This window comes from Caenorhabditis remanei, chromosome III (genome assembly GCF_010183535.1).
Source record: "Caenorhabditis remanei strain PX506 chromosome III, whole genome shotgun sequence".
Taxonomy (NCBI): domain Eukaryota; kingdom Metazoa; phylum Nematoda; class Chromadorea; order Rhabditida; family Rhabditidae; genus Caenorhabditis; species Caenorhabditis remanei.
In genome coordinates, this window is record NC_071330.1 from 1,883,051 (window position 1) to 1,901,523 (window position 18,473).

An 18,473-nucleotide genomic window follows, 5' to 3' on the forward strand; every position below is an offset into this window, starting at 1 on the left:
ATTGACTAGAAAAAAATCTGGAAACAATGGAATCAATAATAAATCAAAAAAAAACAACAAAAATCAATCACCACTTGAGTGTCTGCCCGACATTCGTCTCCACCGGTTTATAATTAGTGAACAGCAGATTCCGATAGTTTCCATCGAGTCCCTCCCACTCCGTTTTCACTTTTTCCACCCAATTCATGCCAATTCCACGTGGCAAATCGTCATATTCTCTCTCCACGTCAATCAACTTCTCCTCTCGCTCCGCCATCGTCTCATATCTAATTTGGCCACCTCCGTTCGCACATCCACCGGGACAAGCCATCACTTCCACGTAATCAGTCTTCTCCTTCTTTGTTTTCATCTTTCTCACGAGATTCTGCACATTTCGGAATCCGTACACTTTCGCGACACGGAGAATGACGTCACCGGATTCTGGAGACTCGACCGTCGTCGAGTACATGTTCTTGTTTCTGAAAATTAGGGGTCATATTAACACGCCACTCTTCTAACAACCGCGCTCTACCGAAACCGAAGAAAATAGTGTGCGAAATTGAAAGACTCAGGGAAAAAGAGACATTTTTCAAGGGAATTTCGGTGGGGCGCAGTTGTAAGAACTGTGTCGAGCTAATAGGGTAAAATCGCGAAAAATTGCCAAAAAAGGGGGTTCTCTGAAATTCTCCGAGGGAAGCCCTATTTTTCGAACATTTTGGTACAAAAATTGAAATTTTCGTTAAAAAATAGAAAAACTACACATTTTGAAAGATTTTTTGACTGTGAAATCGAAAAAATGCAAAAAAATAGGGTTTTTCCAAAAAAATCGGACTTGAAATTCGGAAAAAAAAACCTATTTTTTTCAGTTTTTTTTGATTGTCTGCCCGTCTGTCTGTGTGTCCGAATATCCAGATGTCGGCGAGTTCCGCTTTTTTCGAACTAAAGTAAGGCTCCGCCCACTTTCAGACATTACGAATGCTACTGAAAATGGGCGGAGCTTATCTGCAGACAAATTAATAAATTAAGCTCCGCCCATTTTCAGACATTACGAATGCTACTGAAAATGGGCGGTGCTTATCTGCAGACAAATTCATAAATTAGGCTCCGCCCACTTTCAGAAATTACGAATGCTACTGAAAATGGGCGGAGCTTATCTGCGCACCAGTGAGTAAAGCTTATCTTCAATAAATTAGGCTCCGCCCACTTTTCACAAAATAATCGAAAAATTGTGATAATGGGCGGAGCTTATCTGTATACAATTAATAAATTAGGCACCGCCCACTTTTAACGAAAGTTTGAAGCTCCGCCCCTTTCAGATAATAGTCAAAAAGCGTCTTGCAACTGAGAAGTCTGTCTCTATGTCTGTTTGTCCGGATATCCACGAAATTTCACTAGAGCGCAATTGCTCACACCGTCTGTCTGTCGTGTATCCACAAATCCAGATGTCCACTTTTCCAAAAAATCTCCACTCACAACTTGGTCGTCTTCACAATTCCTCCATTTTTCTCGACAAAATCGTGAACGATTCGATCCGCATACCCACCGGATGCTCCGCCGTCCTCTCCAATTATGATACCTGGAATAACGAGAATGTGGAGGACATCTGGACAAACATACACACACAGAAAGAATAGGTTCGTGTACTCTGGGTGAACAAGCTGTCAAATTTGGAAAGTTTTTGACAAAAAACCACAAAAATTGAGTTAAATTTCAAAAATTCTAGCTAATTTGTCCACACAGACTACACGAAGTGTTCGGTAGAGCGCACTTGCATCAATCGCAGTTTTAAGAGGATTTAGGCTGATATTGTGTGATTTTTACAAAAAAAAACTACAAAAACATTGATAAATTCAAAAACATCTATTCATCTTGTCCATGCAGGCTACACGGCATGCTCGGTAGAGCGTACTTGCATCAAACATGCTTTCAACGGATTTCAGGGATTTCGCACGAAAAAAACCACCTAAAACAGCGGTAAACTCAAAAATGGCTACCAAGCTTGTCCACACAGACTACACGATGAGTTCAGTAGAGCGCACTTGCATCAATCAGACTTTCAAGAGGATTTAGGCTGATTTTGTGTGATTTTTGAAGAAAAAAACTACAAAAGCATTGATAAATTCAAAAACATCTATTCAGCTTGTCCACGCAGACTACACAGCGCGTTCAGTGGAGCGCACTTGCATCAATCACAGTTTTTACAAGCGATTTTTAACAAAAACCACAAAAAACATCGATCAATTTAAAAACGTCTATTCATCATGTCCACGCAGACTACACACGACATGTTAGGTAGAGCGCGCTTACAACATTCACAGTTTTAGGCTGATTTTATGTGAATTTTTAACAAAAGACCTACAGAAAACATTGATAAATTCAAAAACATCTATTCACCTTGTCCACGCAGACTACACGATGAGTTCGGTAGAGCGCACTTGCATCAATCGCAGTTTTAAGAGGATTTAGGCTGATTTTGTGCGATTTTTAACAAAAACCACAAAAAAACATCGATCAATTCAAAAACATCTATTCACCTTGTCCACGCAGACTACACGGCGCGTTCAGTGGAGCGCACTTGCATCAATCAAAGTTTTAAAATGGTTCATCAGAATCTTAGCTGATTTTGTGCGATTTTTAACAAAAAACACCTAAAACAGCGGGAAATTCAACAATGGCTACCAAGCTTGTCCACGCAGACTACACGATGAGTTCTGTAGAGCGCACTTGCATCAATCACAGTTTTAAAAGGCTTTCAGAGGATTTAGACTGATTTTATGCGAATTTCTACCGAAAAAGCTACAAAAACAGCTTTTTACGAGTTTTATGGATTTTTGAATGAAAAACCCTATAAAAGAGCGGGAAATTCGAGAATTGATAAATTAACTTGTCCACGAAGACTACACAACGTGTGCAGTAGAGCGCGCTTTTAAATGTTCTTACCTCTCCCCAATGCATTCATCCATTCCTCTTCTTCTTCTCCTCTCTTCTCAACGTCTTCAGAATCTTCCTCCATCTTCTGAATCTCTTCCAACAATTCGGCGGTACTCACAACACAATCAGTCTCTCGAATCTCTGTGTCTCTCACTTTCAACTGCTCTCTCGACGCCTCCAATTTCTTGTCGAAACACGGCATGACGGCCGCGTGGAACACGTCACATGGACTGAGATTCTCTCGTTTTGCGAGGTATCCTGAAAGAACAACGAATGGCCTAGAAAACCCATAGTGGCTTAGAAACTCCATAGGCGGCCTAGAAGACCCATAGGTGGCCTAGAAATCCCAAAGGTGGTCTAGAAAACCCATAGGCGGCCTAGAAATCACATAGGCGGCCTAGAAAACCCATAGGTGGTCTAAAAAACCCAAAGGTGGCCTAGAAAACACATAGATGGCCTAGAAAACCCAAAGGTGGCCTAGAAAATAGGTGGCCTAGAAAGCCTAAAGGTGGCCTAGAAAACTCCATAGGTGGCCTAGAAAACCCAAAAATGGCCTAGAAAACCCATAGGTGGCCTAGAAATCATATAGGCGGCCTAGAAAACCCAAAGGTACCCTAGAAACCCCAAAGGTGGTCTAGAAAACCAATAGGTGGCCTAGAAATCACATAGATGGCCTAGAAAACCTAAAGGTGGCCTAGAAAACCTAAAGGTGGCCTAGAAAACCTAAAGGGGGCCTAGAAACCCCATAGGTGACCTAGAAACTCCTAGATGGCCTAGAAATCCCACAGGTGGCCTAGAAAACCCATAGGTGGCCGAGAGAACCCAAAGGTGGCCTTGGAAACTTCTGGGCTTCCTAAAAACCCTAAAGGTGACCTAGAAATCACATAGATGGCCTAGAAAATCCATCGGTGGCCTAGAAAACCTATCGGTGGCGTAGGAAACCCATAGGTGGCTTAGGAAACTTCTAGGCTTCCTAGAAACCCTAAAGGTGGCCTAGAAAACCCATAGGTGGCCGAGAGAACCCAAAGGTGACCTAAAAACCCATAGGTGGCCTAGAAACCCTAAAGGTGGCCTAGAGAACCCATAAGTGGCCGAGAGAACCCATAGATGGCTAAGAAAACCCATAGGTGACCTAGAAAACCCCATAGGTATAGGTGGCCTAGAAAACCAATTTGTAGCCTAGAAAGCCTAAAGGTGGCCTAGAAAACACATAGATGGTCTAAAAAAAACCCAAAGATGGCCTAGAAAACCCATAGGTGGCCTAGAAAACCCATAGATGGCTAAGAAAACCCATAGGTGACCTAGAAAACCCCATAGGTATAGGTGGCCTAGAAAACCAATTTGTAGCCTAGAAAGCCTAAAGGTGGCCTAGAAAACACATAGATGGTCTAAAAAACCCAAAGGTGGCCTAGAAAACCCATAGATGGCCTAGAAACCACATAGGCGGACAAGAAAACCCATAGGTGACCTAGAAAACACATAGATGGCCTAGAAAACCCAAAGATGGCCTAGAAAACTCCATAGGTGGCCTAGAAAACCCAATGGTGGCCTAGAATCACAAACTTAGGCCACGCATACCCTTAACAATGGCGCCACTGATCGCCTGAGGTGACCGTATCTTGCTAATCTTCGGAATCAAAAGTTCTCCATGACTCTTCTCCGCATAACACACGAATCCAGGACATGCTGACGAGAGAAGTGGGCGGGACGTCGAAGGAGTCGAAACGAGTTCTTCGAATGCCAGGGAGTGGGCGAATCGACGGCCCAACGATGAGTCCAATACGTATTTCACTCCGTGACGATGGAAGAACGCAGAGATTTGTTTCGCGATGATTTGGGGAGATTTCTGGAAAAAATTCATTGCGAGGACAACAAGAAAGTGGGCTCCGCCCATTTCATTAGCATTCTAATAGTTGTTTTGAAGTAGACTCGAAAGCTCCGCCCACTTTCTGGAAGAGAAGTGGGCGGAGCCATCGAAAATTAGGAAATTGTAGGCTTTGCTCATTTTTATCGGAAAGATGCCTTTGAAAAGTGGGCGGAGCCTTTTTGAAACTCCGCCCACTTTGAGAATAAAGGCTCCATCCGGGGTCTTGTTAGTGAGTGAAAAGTGGGCGGAGTTTCGTGAATTTTGGAAAAGAACGAAATGTTAAGCTCCGCCCACTTTCAATATTTGGAGTATTTTTAAAAAGAAAACTACCTTAAAGTGGGCGGAGCTTATCAGAAATGCATTAAAACTGAAACTGACCCCGCCCCTTTTCAAACCTTCGGAAATGGCGAAAATGGGCGGAGCCTATTGAATATTATCAAAAATTGAAATGCATGAGCTCCGCCCACTTTTCGAATAAAGTTTTGAAAGCTCCGCCTCTTTTTTAAAAGTAGATTAAAGCTCCGCCCACTTTCAGAAATTCAAAATGTAACATGAAAATGGGCGGAGCTTATCTGAGATTTTCTAGAAACTGAAGTGAGAAATCCATCTGTGTGTCGTGATGTCCGGATGTCCTTCTAGCTACTCAGATGTGATTTGGTGGCCTAGAAAAAGCTAGGCCACGCGATTTTCTGGTTTTTTGTCGATTTTTCACTAGAAATTTGAATATTTCTCCCCAGAAACCGTACTTTCAATTTAACAGCCATCGAAGTGATCGCCTGTGGACTAATCGTCACTACGGCCATTTTCGAATTGCGAATTCCTTCGAGAAGTCGTCCGAATGACTGTTCCTCGACTAGAACAGTTTCAGCACTTGTGATACATCCATTACACGCCAAACAGTCGGCCAACGAGATTTTTATCGATTTTTTGTCTTCTTTCGGCTTATTCTCGACGGCTGTCTTTTTCGCGCGAATCGCCACTTTTGATTCTTCGATTTTCTTCTCAACTGTTCGAGTTTCCAATGGAATTATACAGTCCTGGAAGTGATTTTAATTGGAGGGTGATGGCAAGCGCGCTCTATTGCACTAGAGCGCGAATTTCAAAATTCCGGTGATTTTTCGGCATTTTTTTCAAAAAAAAACGGTGATTTTATCAGATTTTTGATTTCTGGCCTAGAAAATTACAACGGGGAAGCTAGGCCACGCTTGCAATCGCGCTCTACCGCAAAAACGGCTTTTTAGTGGAAATATGATTTTTTTTTCACAAAAAATGCTAATTTTGGAGTTTTTTTCTCTTTTCCGGTGACTTTCTAATCGTGGCCTAGAAAATTCCTGTATGAAAACTAGTCCGTCATTCAAAACTGCTGTTAGCAATCGCGGTCCAATGCAAAAACTCAATTATTTGCGCGAAATTGCATTTTTCTGCAATGAAAAAGATGTTTTTCGAGTATTCTTGGTGTCCCTATGAATTTGAAAGGTGGCCTAGAAAATCCCTGTATGAAAACTAGTCCTTCGTTCAAAAATGCTTGATGCAATCGCGCTCTATCGCAAAAACCGACTATTTCGTGTAAAATTAACATTTTTCACGTTAAAAATGATATTTTTTCGAGTTTTTCTGATGAAATTCAACTGGTGGCCTAGAAAATACACATTTAAAAACTAGTCCACCATTCAAACTTACAGTATGCAATTGCGCCCCAATGCAAAAACTTAATTGCAATGCGAAATTCGAGTTTTCTCAGTTTTCTGGTGAATTTAGCATTGTGGCCTAGAAAATAGCGTTTAAAAACTAGTCCACCATTGCTAAATCAAGTTTTTGCCCAAAGATTTCAAAATTTCGTTTAAAAATTCACATTTTTTTCAATTTTTCCCAATTTCTTACCAAATTCGGAGCAATAAAATCGGAAACATTCGATAGCCGAACGACACCACTGAATCCTGAGTCTTCCATCTGAAAAGGCTGAAATTGAAGAAATAAGAAAATGTATATATGTATTTTAAAAAAAAAAGGAGAAAAAATTATGACGTTTTTTAAACATTCATTGGGAAAAATAACTAAAATTCATAATAATTCGAAATAATTTATTAAATTTTTTACACAAGAATAGAGTATTTACAGCTGAAAATAAAGCTCAATTTCTAGGTCGGCACAGTTCTGACAACTGCGCTCTACCGAAATCCCCCTTGAAAAATGACTCTTTTTCTCTGCGTCTCTCAATTTCGCAAACAACTTTCTTTGGTTTCGGTAGAGCGCGGTTTTGAGAAGTGTGCCGTGATAATAGAAATAAAGAAATCATTCGCTAATCGAATACAAATCACGAATTCCCTCGTCGAACCATTTGGATTGCATTGGGGTTCCAATTTCGTAGAATGGATTGGAGATGGTATTACAGTAGTGGCCATGGAATCGTTTGAAGATCAGACGGATCTCCTGATCTTTCAGGGAGGCAGCTGACGTCGCGTCGAGTACAAGAATCATACGGACGCCCGTGTTCGTGATGAATCCGAACGACTGAAAATCAAGAAATAATAGTTTTTCAAAATTCGACAAAAAATTTGGAACGCTTCACGAATTTGCGTGTCATCCTTGCGCAGGGGCCATGCTAATCTTCTCTGTATTGTTCCAATTTTAGTATATGTTCTCGGAAGAACAAAATACACTGAGAGACGGGTCGATTATAAGGGGGCACACAGACAAGCGGCCGACATCTCACGGGTTCCGCCGTCTGCTATAGGGATACGTGGGAAAAGGGGCGGGGCTTGGGAAGACAGGGTTTTTGGGAAGGTTTCCCATACTCTCGATAGTGGAGACATCTTCTCAAAAACCCGTCTTCCCTAAGCCCCGCCCCTTTTCCCACGTATCCCCATAGCAGACGGCGGAACCCGTGAGATGTCGGCCGCTTGTCTGTGTGCCCCCTTATAATCGACCCGTCTCTCAGTGTATTTTGTTCTTCCGAGAACATATACTAAAATTGGAACAATACAGAGAAGATTAGCATGGCCCCTGCGCAAGGATGACACGCAAATTCGTGAAGCGTTCCAAATTTTTTGACAGAGATTTGGGTGAATTTTAAAATTTGCTTTCTTCATTGAAAAATGCGCGCCTACGACACCCCAGTCATCATGTTTTTGACGCGTTTGAACAATTTTGTAAGGGATATCGTAATCCCTTAGGTATTCCAAGATCCCACCGGACTTTGTACCCGGTGACGCATCATCGTCATCCCATCCGGATACTTCCGGGTCTCTGTCCAGGACAGGCGAGCCCGCTCCCACGTCCCATTCCCATTATTAAGCCTAACACGATTCTTCCAGATCTCCCGTCAACGTCTCACCAACACAAACACTCTCTCGCCATCAACCCACACTGTCAAAGACGCCGCTCCATATCCCATCCACATCACATTCTGGAACCGTCTCCAATCTCCAACACTATCTCACACAGCTGCCCACAAGATCCAAACCGTCTCAAACGTCATGCACCATAACCAAACCTCAAATGCTCTATCGCCCACAGTCCCATGATGCACATTCCTGAAGCGCCCGTTGCCCTGCCTGCCTGAAAGCCGCTGACTCCGCCCATCGAAGATCCAGTATAAATACCGTTCTTGTTATCATTCATGACTTCTTCTTCCCATCCTTATTCTTACCCTATAATAAACCTATCTAAACCACGAAAACCTCTACTGGTAGCAGCGAGTCTCGGTGGCCGTGGCCCCGCCGAGCAAAAGATCGACCCGTTGTTGGATAGGAATGGTAAGGTAAGTTTTGGACCGATTAGTGCAGGTATATTGAGTGCCAGGGGGGTAATTGGACCTCTGCCGCCCCTGATGATAAGTTGAGATAAGTTAAGTTGAGTTTGAGTCGGACAAATACGTGTCCGGGATGCATCCGTAGGAGGATAATTTAGGTATTAAGCTTAGGCGCCAATTAGTTTAATACTTAGGTCCCTCATAGTTTTATTTGTTGAGTCTCCCTGCCTAGTCGTAAGAAAAGTCTTATAGAGACATTTGTGAATTTCGAGAATTAAGAATTAAGAGTTAAGAATTTAAGAGTTAAGAGTCAAGAGTCAGTGAGAGAATTCCGTACGTACGATGAGAGTTGAGAAAAGTCCAAAGTATTAAGAAAAAGTTTGTGAGATAGGCAACAAAGGTTGGCCTTTAAGAGATGACTCAGAGTGCAGAAAGCTGCAATATTGTATTGTGTACACAATCCCCCCACCCGCATGCCCCCCCCTTTTTGTCCCCGCGTCTTCTAATTCCCCCACCGTTTAATATAACAGTCCGGTAGCAATCTGGTTTCGCTCCCTGTTATTTTCGTCTTGCCTCGTAGCGACAAGCTTAGGAGTTAAGTCCCCTTTTCAAAATAAAAATAAAAATAGTTGTAAGAATAGGATAAGAAAGTAAGATAGTTCGAAGTCGTTTTCTCCACGTGTATGGTACACGTGTGTCAAGTGTTGTTAGCAAAATACTCATTGCTTCAAGTCAAAGGAGGATCAACTTCATCGAAGGTAAGTCTGGGTTCCCAACCGGCTCGTATGCGCAATTAACGGTTCCCAGTCCAGTTGTCTTAAGTTATTCAAAATCATATCGAAACCCTCATCCTAAATTCCTTCATAGACAGGTTACTCGTCAACCTAGAAATTGTCTTTTCGTAAAAAAAAAAAATCCGTTAAAAGGTCGCGCCGAATTCACCTATTCAAGTTAAGTTTTTGACTTTAGAAGCCGCTAAGCTAACACTATCGTTCCTCAAGGGCCTTCAGTTGTCGTAACGAAAGGTCATTTCGCGTCTGACCGAAAGCGCCACCAAAATCAGTAATACTTCTCGGCCCATTCGAAACATTCACAGTCACTTTTTATTCTACGATTTACTTCCCCGTAGCAACAAAATAGACCCCAGCGCCACAATTTGCCCCGTATCGTCTCAGTCTAACGTCACCAGATTCTTCACCCGTCAGCAAATAATAGGTACGCACAAGCAGTAACTTTAGTTAAGAGTAGTTAAGTTAAAATCACTTGAGGTAATAATTTTTTTTTTTTCCGAAACAGGATCAGGTCGCAGCCCTGATTAAACGTGACCATAAAACTCTCCGCCAAGCAAACCCAACCCGTCATTAATAGAAACCGCGTATCAAATTACAAGTTCACCCATCGGCTCACCCTTTTTGTTTTTGTTATTTTTTTTATTCTTCTCTGTCACCATCCTCGCCCGCTTCTGTTTATTTCCACCCTTCTCGAATCAGTTCCCCAATTCCAAAAACCTCTTGTTATATCACCAGTGTAGAAACCGAGTTCCAGCTAAACTCTAAACAGCGAGCGAATACAGTCCGATGGAATTATTTTTCTTTCCACCCACGACTTTACAGCTCTTACCGTATCTTCTTTCCCCTCTTTGTCCTCTTAACGTCAGCATCGTTGTTTCGCCCCTTGTTGCCTCATTCTTTTCATCCTACCGCATTTTCACAACGCGCCATCTAGCTGAGTCACTTTCTATCTTCTTCTAACTTATTGTCCGCAATATCGTAAGCCTCGTCCCTTGGCATGGAAGCCAAGAGAAGGGAGCATCTATCATGTTTTTTTCGCGTACTGTACCCTTCTTCCCCGTTTCTCCCCATTCTCCTTATACTGATTTCTCGTCGCGTTCCCGTCGCCGTTCTCATTATTAACATTACGATTGCCATCATTTTTTTTATTTTTTATGTTTTTTTTACGTGAAGGAGCCCGTTAAATTCTCGTACTATTTATTTTATTTATCCCGGTACTAACTTGATTCAAGCCCACTTACGTTTTCTTTCCCTCTCTGATTTCCGTCTTTATTAAAGCCTTCGGTTAGCCTCTTCCGTCACCCATCAAAAATAACGTTACTTATTTTTCTATTTTTCTAGCTTTCATACTTGCGTACTATTCACACCCTTCATGAGTTCACAACCATCCGTTCTTCTCCATCCCAATCAGCCACGTCACTCTATCTACCCACGTGGGCCCCTGGTCGAGATATACGCCCACACCGGCGTCGTCGACGGAATCACCATAGGAATTGTCAAGTTAGAGTTAGAACCAAGAAGCATAGGCCGCCTTCCGTTCATCCAAACACCCTTCCGTTATTTCTGGCTCATGGGTGGTGTTCTCCAGGTTATGCCTCCAGCATCCCATTCACTCTACGTCACCTTCGAACCCCCGCACTCCGGCTGGTACTGCATTGAGGCCTGGAAAAGACATGGCGCAGTCTACGGTAACCACACATGCGGCTGCAGCTTGGAATACGACGATTTCTACGACGAAGACGACCACTTGGACATAGACCGGTGCAGGGCCAGGCAGTTAGCTCAGGACGTCGCCGAGAGACTTTGGAACCTATGTCCGGTAGAGGGGATGACATTTCTCGATAGGACAAGAGCCTAGACGAAGCGTAGGCTGCACATCCCTACATTCCCCAGGTCGCAAACATTTTTTTTTAATTTTTCTTCTTCCACCCACTTACGTTACTCTCCGAAATTACCACTACTCCGCTTTCTCAGTCGTCTCTTTTCCTATTCCTCTTGCTTAAAAATACGCAACAGACCAAGGTTACCATTTCAGCATACTTGAGCACTCCTCACGCCCGCCATGGATTCGCCACCACCCCCCGACCCCGTTGCCCGTCAACCTGAACAATACTGGGCAATTGGACCTTTGGTTCAGGTCAACGTCAAGACCTGTCTCCTTGACGATGATCTCACCGCATGGGTCACTTTGGACCTTGAACCATTCGAGCCGCACGAGATCACAGTAGCCATGGAAGAAGAAGAGGAAGAATCTCCGGGTTACATACTCATGGACGGACTCCTCCATGCTGCCACCGCGCCACCTTGGAGAGCCCTCAGTGGTCCCAGAATCACAACGCCCTCGCAACCCGAGCCACAATTCTGTGAAGCGTCAACCGAAGCCTGGAAAAGACGCGTCTCGTTCGACTATCTCAGTTGCGGTTGTCATCCGGAATATGACAAGGACTACTGGTACCACGACATACCGCTAGTATGCATAACCCGTCAGTTGGGACAGGCTATCGCAGAAAGAATTTGGAACAACCTCCCAATAGCAGGGATGAGATTTTCCGCTCGAATTTAATTCGTAGAAACAGACGAAGCGTAGGTTGTACACCCCTACCTTCCACGCGTTTTTGTTTTAAACCAATTATCCGCCCATCCGTTTTATCTGATTACTAACCATGTCGCCCTCGAAACCGCCCGTTTTTCTTTTCCTCTCTCTTTCGCTCGTTAAGAACCAATACCCAAACAATCAAAAGTTATAATTTCAGCATTCTCGAACATGAAGAGAGCCTTCACGGAGTCTCAACCATCGATTCCGCCCAGACCTGGCCGACAGGACCCACCACTCTTTAAAATCGTGCACCTGGTCAAATTCAACGTCACGATTCGTCTCCACGAGGATACACGCACCGTATGGATCGCGAGAGATGATTCGCCATTCAGCACCTACGATGTCAAAGAAAACCTTCCGGGTTACGTGCTCGAGGACGGACGCCTCGCCAGTGGAGGTCCGCCTTGGCGACAGGATCGCAGAAACAACCCGTTGCCATTGCGGTCTCCCCCACAATTCCGCATAGTATCGACGGAGGTATGGACCAGACATCGCCCAGTCGTCGAACTCACATGCGGTTGCGACCCTCATTACGAGAGAAAATTCTTTCGCCACGACGACCCAATAACGTGCATGGCCAGACAGATAGGCCAAGCCGTTGCTGAAGGAGTCCGGAACCACGTTCCATTGCAAGGAATGAGAATCCCATTTCGAAACCATAATTAAAATTTTTTTTTAAATGCACGAAGCGTAGGTTGCGCATCCCTACCTTTTCTTTCCGAATTTCAATATCCTCCTCACCCAAGCTCGTTCTCCTTTTCCTTTTTCGAAAATACCATCGCACCGTCTCCGAAAACACCCTTTCTCCGCTCTTTTGCGTTACTTTTTCTCTCCTTCTCTATCTCTCTTCCTCCCGCCACCTCTTCTCCTTTTCTTTTTCCTACCCCTTGTTTAAGAGCTAATATCCAAAACCATCAATGTCACAATTTCAGAAACCAACGAACCAACTCAACGACCAAGCAATGACCGACAACCCGGCGGATCCCCCGCTCAACGATCAACCACCGCCGACCGACCCCGCAGCAGCAGCCGAGGATCTTCTCCTCAGCAACAACGACATCGAGATGGTCGACGTCTCGCCCGAACAGGAAGCAGAAATCCTAGGAGTCGACGTCACCGAAACCAGCACCGAGGAGGCACAGGAATCCACGGAAAAGCCATCTTCGGTGAGCACGGTACACGAGGAAGAAAACGGTTTTCAAAAGGATCACAGCTCCGAAACGAATCCCGCAACTCCAGTCGCAAACGAAACCAACTCTTCTCTTGAAGAAAACGGTTTTCAAAAGGATCGCAGCTCCGAAAAGAACTCCGTCGTAACACATCCAATTCAAACCTATGTTACCTCAGATTCTGCTGATCCAAGCGATCATCCGTTCGCACCTCACTACACCTTCGTTAAAAACACCCCGCCGAGCATGAACGAGCACGTCCGCTGGATCGCCACGCAAATTGACTTAGCTCACGTCACCTTCTTCCGCGCCAAAACCGAAGCCGCCTCTCACATTTTCACAGAAGGCGGAGGAGGCCGCAGTGGAGCCCCGAAAACCGCGCTCGCCGGAATCACTTCCAAACCATCTGACTGGGGAGTGATCTACATAATTGTAGAGAGCGACGGAAGAGGATGGTACGCGAAGCCCCATCTCCTCGAAGTCGTGGCCAACGACAGGCCAGACCTCCATATGGTCTACTTCGACGTATTCGCAGACGACCTTTCGAACCCGGGTGTAGCCCCGCACACCAGCAACTACTACCCGGGGGACGCGTTATACGTGACTGAGCTAGTCACCCGGCCAAAGGCAACAGTCGGAGAAAAGCTAGTCTCTTTCGACGGAATTCACAGTACGAAAAATCACCACTTCTGGAAGATTAAGACGTGCTATCTGCTGCACAGGACCATCCAGGAGGATGTCGTGGCCGTCAAGGTAAACTCAAGCAAGTCTCGTTCTGGTAAAGTCCTCTGCGTCGCCGCCGGTTTTAATACTCTGGTAACCGCAAAAGCGGACATGTTCAAGGCGCTTGACAAAACAGCGTCAGCAGGGACTATTGTTTCAGCCAAAATTTTCTGCCCGAAGCTTAAGACGGGAGAGTTCGTGTGGAATCTATCCGACGAGTCACGCCCATACGCAGCCGATCAAACGCGCGACCACGCTTCTTCCATCCCAACTCTCCCTAGTGTCATCACTCTCGCCGCAGCTTCCACGGAAACACAGGAAACAATGTGTCACACCGTCCAGCCGTTCAAAAAGTTTCCGAGTGACATCAGAAAATGCTACAAAGCACTCTTCGACTCCGCCTACCTTGGTCTCTCTGGGACCCTAGCGCTCGCGAACAAAAACAAAGACTTCCAGGTCCACACTGTTCTCATCGACAGAGTCCTGACGGTGCGCAACAAACCAACGATTTCGTTTGTGCTAACGAACCTCAGCGGCCCCGCCCAGATCTCCCAATGGGCGCGCTCATCGGTCTTCCTCATGAAAGCCGACGGAAGAAATCTGCAGATGGAAGTCGACGACGCCTCGTTTGTGGACAACGACCTCGTGATAAGGGCAAAGCTGATCACTTCAGAATCGGAAGCCGTGGGCACCGCTTATAAGATGAACCGAGTTCGCACCATCGTCTGGCAAGAGATGGAGAACAACGAGTACCATCTCAAGCTTTTCCCGTCCGCCGCAGTCTACCAGACAATGGATCCAAAAGCTCCAGTCAAGCTGTTGTTGGAAGCATGCCTCGGAGGCCGACCAATTCCCTGGGAATCGATTCCAGATCACCGTTTCAACATCGAAATGGGTAGCGTCGTATTGACTTCGGAGCAGTCAAGATACGTCTGCGCGTTGGCTAAAACCAACATCCCAGTTATCGTTGCCAATTCATCATTCGGAGTAGGCAAAACCACCATGATCGCGGCCGCTCTTCACATCACCATCCGCGAGTCCGCAGGAAACAAGATGCACCTCGCCATGGCAACCACCAACGCCGCAACCGCCGCCATCGTACTTTCCTACTCAAAGATCTCCAATGCCGCCACCATCATCCGCATGATCTCCGCCGCAAACTACGACCACATCGATCCGCAACACAGAACGTCCTTTGACTTCCCAGTCGTTTGGCCGCGTGAGTTTGACAAACTTCTTCAGCGCACGGACAGCGATGACCAGGCACCCATCACCGAGATAGTCCTCGACGCATACGCCCACCTTCGCAGAGTGCAGACCATCAGCCTCAAGCTCGTTCGTCGAAAGGATCTCCAAAAGGCCCTCAAAGCCGTCCAGAAACCAATCCGCACCATCTTCGAGATTCTCGTACAGCTCATCAATCCACGAGGAATCATTGGAACAATCTCCTCAGTGACTGACGCACTTCGGGAGAACGGAGCCATGTCACAGTACGGATCACGCGTCGCAACCGTGCAGATGGACGAAGCATCACAGATCGCCATCCACTCAGTCATTGCCCTGGGCCCGCTCTGCCCAAAAGCTCGATACGCCTTAATCGGAGACATCAAACAACTCAAGCCGTATGCCGACATCGATCTGCACGAAGTCCTCAAAGTCCCCGCAGTCGGAAACCTGTTGGGAGGAACATCGAAGGCTTCATGCCAACTGAACATCTCAGAAGTCCGTAGATGCCCGTTCGAAGTCACAGCCACGAGTTCGGCCATGTTCTACCAGAACCGGCTCACGTCGATCAGGAGTCCAGGAGAGAGAAGCCGTTTCCTTGACCTTCTTGCCTTCAACAATGGTTATCCGCTCCAGATCATCGACACCACCAGGTTCGCCGCCCAACAAACTTCTGGAACCTCGCTCTTCAACCCAACGGAAGCAAGCATCGCTCTGGCAATCACGTCACGAGTGCTGGCAAGAGAAGAGAAAGCATCGGTCGGCATCCTCACCTACTACAAAGCCCAAGCCGGATACGTAGCAAGAGAACTCGACGACACCCCAGCTTTTGTCGGAACCATCGACGCGTCTCAAGGACAAGAGTTCGACCTCGTGATCGTCCTCACCTCACGCTCCAAGTCCTTCCACTCGTCCGACAGAGCCGGGGAGAGAAACAAGGCTCCAGATGGGGCAGCCACCGCAGATCCTGACTTCATCGAGAGCCCGGAAAGACTCAACGTCGCCATGACCCGCACCAAATCGCTATGCCTCGTGTTGGTCGATGTCGCCGCCGCCGGACGATCGAAGTTGTGGTCCAATCTTTTCTGCAAGATCCCGCCCGGATCCTTCCACAAAGATCCGAGCCACCTCATGCGGCATCTGCAGACGCTCCACTAGATGTTTGGAAAATTTCCAAGGTAATCCACCTAGGCGGGGGGCAAGAAAATTCAAAATTATGGAAACAGTAGTTCGTTTCCGAGGACTGGATATGACAAGGTCGTCCCTATTAGTATCCAGTCTCTCTCTCTCATTTTTTTTCGAGCAACCCCTAACACCAGCCTAAACCTCAACAAATCAAAAAAAAAAAATCAGCCCATAAAACCAATACTAAGTACCAATATTTTCAATATTCCTTCAGAATCCAAAAAGAATTTTTTTTTTAATAAAAGCCAATACCAACAACCAATAAGACACCTGTTTTCCTTTACAGGACCAGGGTCGGTCCTCGCTAAGGAGGGAGGTGTAAGGGATATCGTAATCCCTTAGGTATTCCAAGATCCCACCGGACTTTGTACCCGGTGACGCATCATCGTCATCCCATCCGGATACTTCCGGGTCTCTGTCCAGGACAGGCGAGCCCGCTCCCACGTCCCATTCCCATTATTAAGCCTAACACGATTCTTCCAGATCTCCCGTCAACGTCTCACCAACACAAACACTCTCTCGCCATCAACCCACACTGTCAAAGACGCCGCTCCATATCCCATCCACATCACATTCTGGAACCGTCTCCAATCTCCAACACTATCTCACACAGCTGCCCACAAGATCCAAACCGTCTCAAACGTCATGCACCATAACCAAACCTCAAATGCTCTATCGCCCACAGTCCCATGATGCACATTCCTGAAGCGCCCGTTGCCCTGCCTGCCTGAAAGCCGCTGACTCCGCCCATCGAAGATCCAGTATAAATACCGTTCTTGTTATCATTCATGACTTCTTCTTCCCATCCTTATTCTTACCCTATAATAAACCTATCTAAACCACGAAAACCTCTACTATTTTATTTGTCTGGCGTGTGTATTGCGCGTTTTTGTGAAGCATTTTGCAACATGTGGCTTCCCTAAGGTCTGGCGTGTCGTCGGCGCTTTTTCAAAAATACTCAAAGTTTGGAAATCGGGTGCCTGGCGTTCTGTTGACGCATTTGGATAATTTCAACAAAAAAGGAACATTGAACTAGCTGGCGTATTGTTAGCGAGTTTCTGAACATTTCAGAATCGGGAAATCGGGCGCACCTTTAACGGGTTTTTTTAAATTCGAAACTGTGGGAGGGGATGGCTAGAGGCTTTTTGAGAAACATTGCTTGAAAATGAGTTGCCTGGCGCACTTTTGACGCGTTTTTCTAAAACATTTTGCGAAACTGGGGTTGATGGCTTCCTCTAGTTCTGGCGTGTCGCTGGCGTGTTTTTGAACTTTTTTGTCGAATTTTAAATTATTTTCCAGAAATCCAGATTGTTCAGATGTTCTTCCTTACCCTCCACTTCTGATCATTATACAACTGTCCGAGAAACATTTCCGTCGCTTTCGCCGCCTTCTCATCAACAATATCCAACGAACAGAATGTGAACATTTCGATTTCGAGCAGTTGTTGGGCGTATCGTGGATTCACCGAATCGAATAGGCGGGCGTTCTGGAGAAAATTTGAAAAAAATAAGAGAAATTTCAGCGGTTTTGAGCAAAATCTCTAGATTTTCAGCTATAATTTCAGTTTTTTCAGTTTCTGCACAAAAAATCACATTATTCAGCAGGAAGGCTATTTTAAGAGCGAAAAATGTCATTTTAAAATTAAAATTGATGTTTTTTTCAGTTTTTGGCGGTGTTTTTAAAGGATTTTGTATTTGAAAATAGAATTTTCACTAGAAAACAATCAAAAAATTTATATTTTCTTGCGAAAAATGCGTTTTTCAGTGGAAAAACGCAACTTTTTACGAGTTTTGGCCGAAAGTTTCCAGATTTTCAGATTTTTTGATCATTTTTATTCTCAAAAATGTATATTTTCGAATAACTTTACTTGATTTTTGTCTAGAAATTTTTAAAATCAAGTTTTTTTCGCTGAAAATTAGAAAATTTCCTGTAAAAATAGCATTATTGAGCTGAAATACATGATTTTAAGCCAAAATATCCCATTTCCAGCTGAAAATTCCAATATTTCTCACCTCCTTCGCATAAATGAAAAATCCGACGACTCCGAGCATTTTCAGCGAATTTTTCCGGATTTTCTGAGCAAATTCCATGGTTTTTTGAAGATTTTTCAATACATTTCAAGTATTTCTTGTTGATTTTTGACACACATTTTATTGAGATTGGAATGAAAAGTAACTAGAAATATGCATTCATTCAAATATAGAAAAAAAGGGAAACCATGTAGAGAAAAAAGCACTCGATAACTTTTAAAAAGAAA

The 18,473-nt window shown here is 44.9% G+C and overlaps 4 protein-coding genes across 4 annotated transcripts; 1 reads left to right on the forward strand and 3 right to left on the reverse strand.

The window, feature by feature from the left end:
- Positions 1–67: 67 nt before the first annotated feature.
- GCK72_008516 (uncharacterized protein) lies at positions 68–6,727 on the reverse strand (the record flags this gene model as incomplete). The annotated part of the gene is made up of 6 exons (XM_003092122.2): positions 68–458; positions 1,453–1,555; positions 2,920–3,168; positions 4,489–4,756; positions 5,524–5,814; positions 6,659–6,727. 6 exons carry the CDS (start codon positions 6,725–6,727, stop codon positions 68–70), a joined length of 1,371 nt encoding a protein of 456 aa, XP_003092170.2.
- Positions 6,728–7,069: 342 nt separating this feature from the next.
- On the reverse strand, positions 7,070–8,171 carry GCK72_008517 (uncharacterized protein; the record flags this gene model as incomplete). Its single annotated transcript, XM_053726870.1, has 2 exons — positions 7,070–7,288; positions 8,112–8,171. 2 exons carry the CDS (start codon positions 8,169–8,171, stop codon positions 7,070–7,072), a joined length of 279 nt encoding a protein of 92 aa, XP_053586447.1.
- A 2,520-nt stretch (positions 8,172–10,691) lies between these two features.
- On the forward strand, positions 10,692–11,177 carry GCK72_008518 (uncharacterized protein; the record flags this gene model as incomplete). The annotated part of the gene is made up of 1 exon (XM_053726871.1): positions 10,692–11,177. The coding sequence occupies one exon, from the start codon at positions 10,692–10,694 to the stop codon at positions 11,175–11,177; it is 486 nt and encodes a 161-aa protein (XP_053586448.1).
- A 3,740-nt stretch (positions 11,178–14,917) lies between these two features.
- On the reverse strand, positions 14,918–18,306 carry GCK72_008519 (uncharacterized protein; the record flags this gene model as incomplete). The annotated part of the gene is made up of 4 exons (XM_053726872.1): positions 14,918–15,211; positions 15,919–16,185; positions 17,547–17,702; positions 18,229–18,306. 4 exons carry the CDS (start codon positions 18,304–18,306, stop codon positions 14,918–14,920), a joined length of 795 nt encoding a protein of 264 aa, XP_053586449.1.
- Positions 18,307–18,473: the final 167 nt, after the last annotated feature.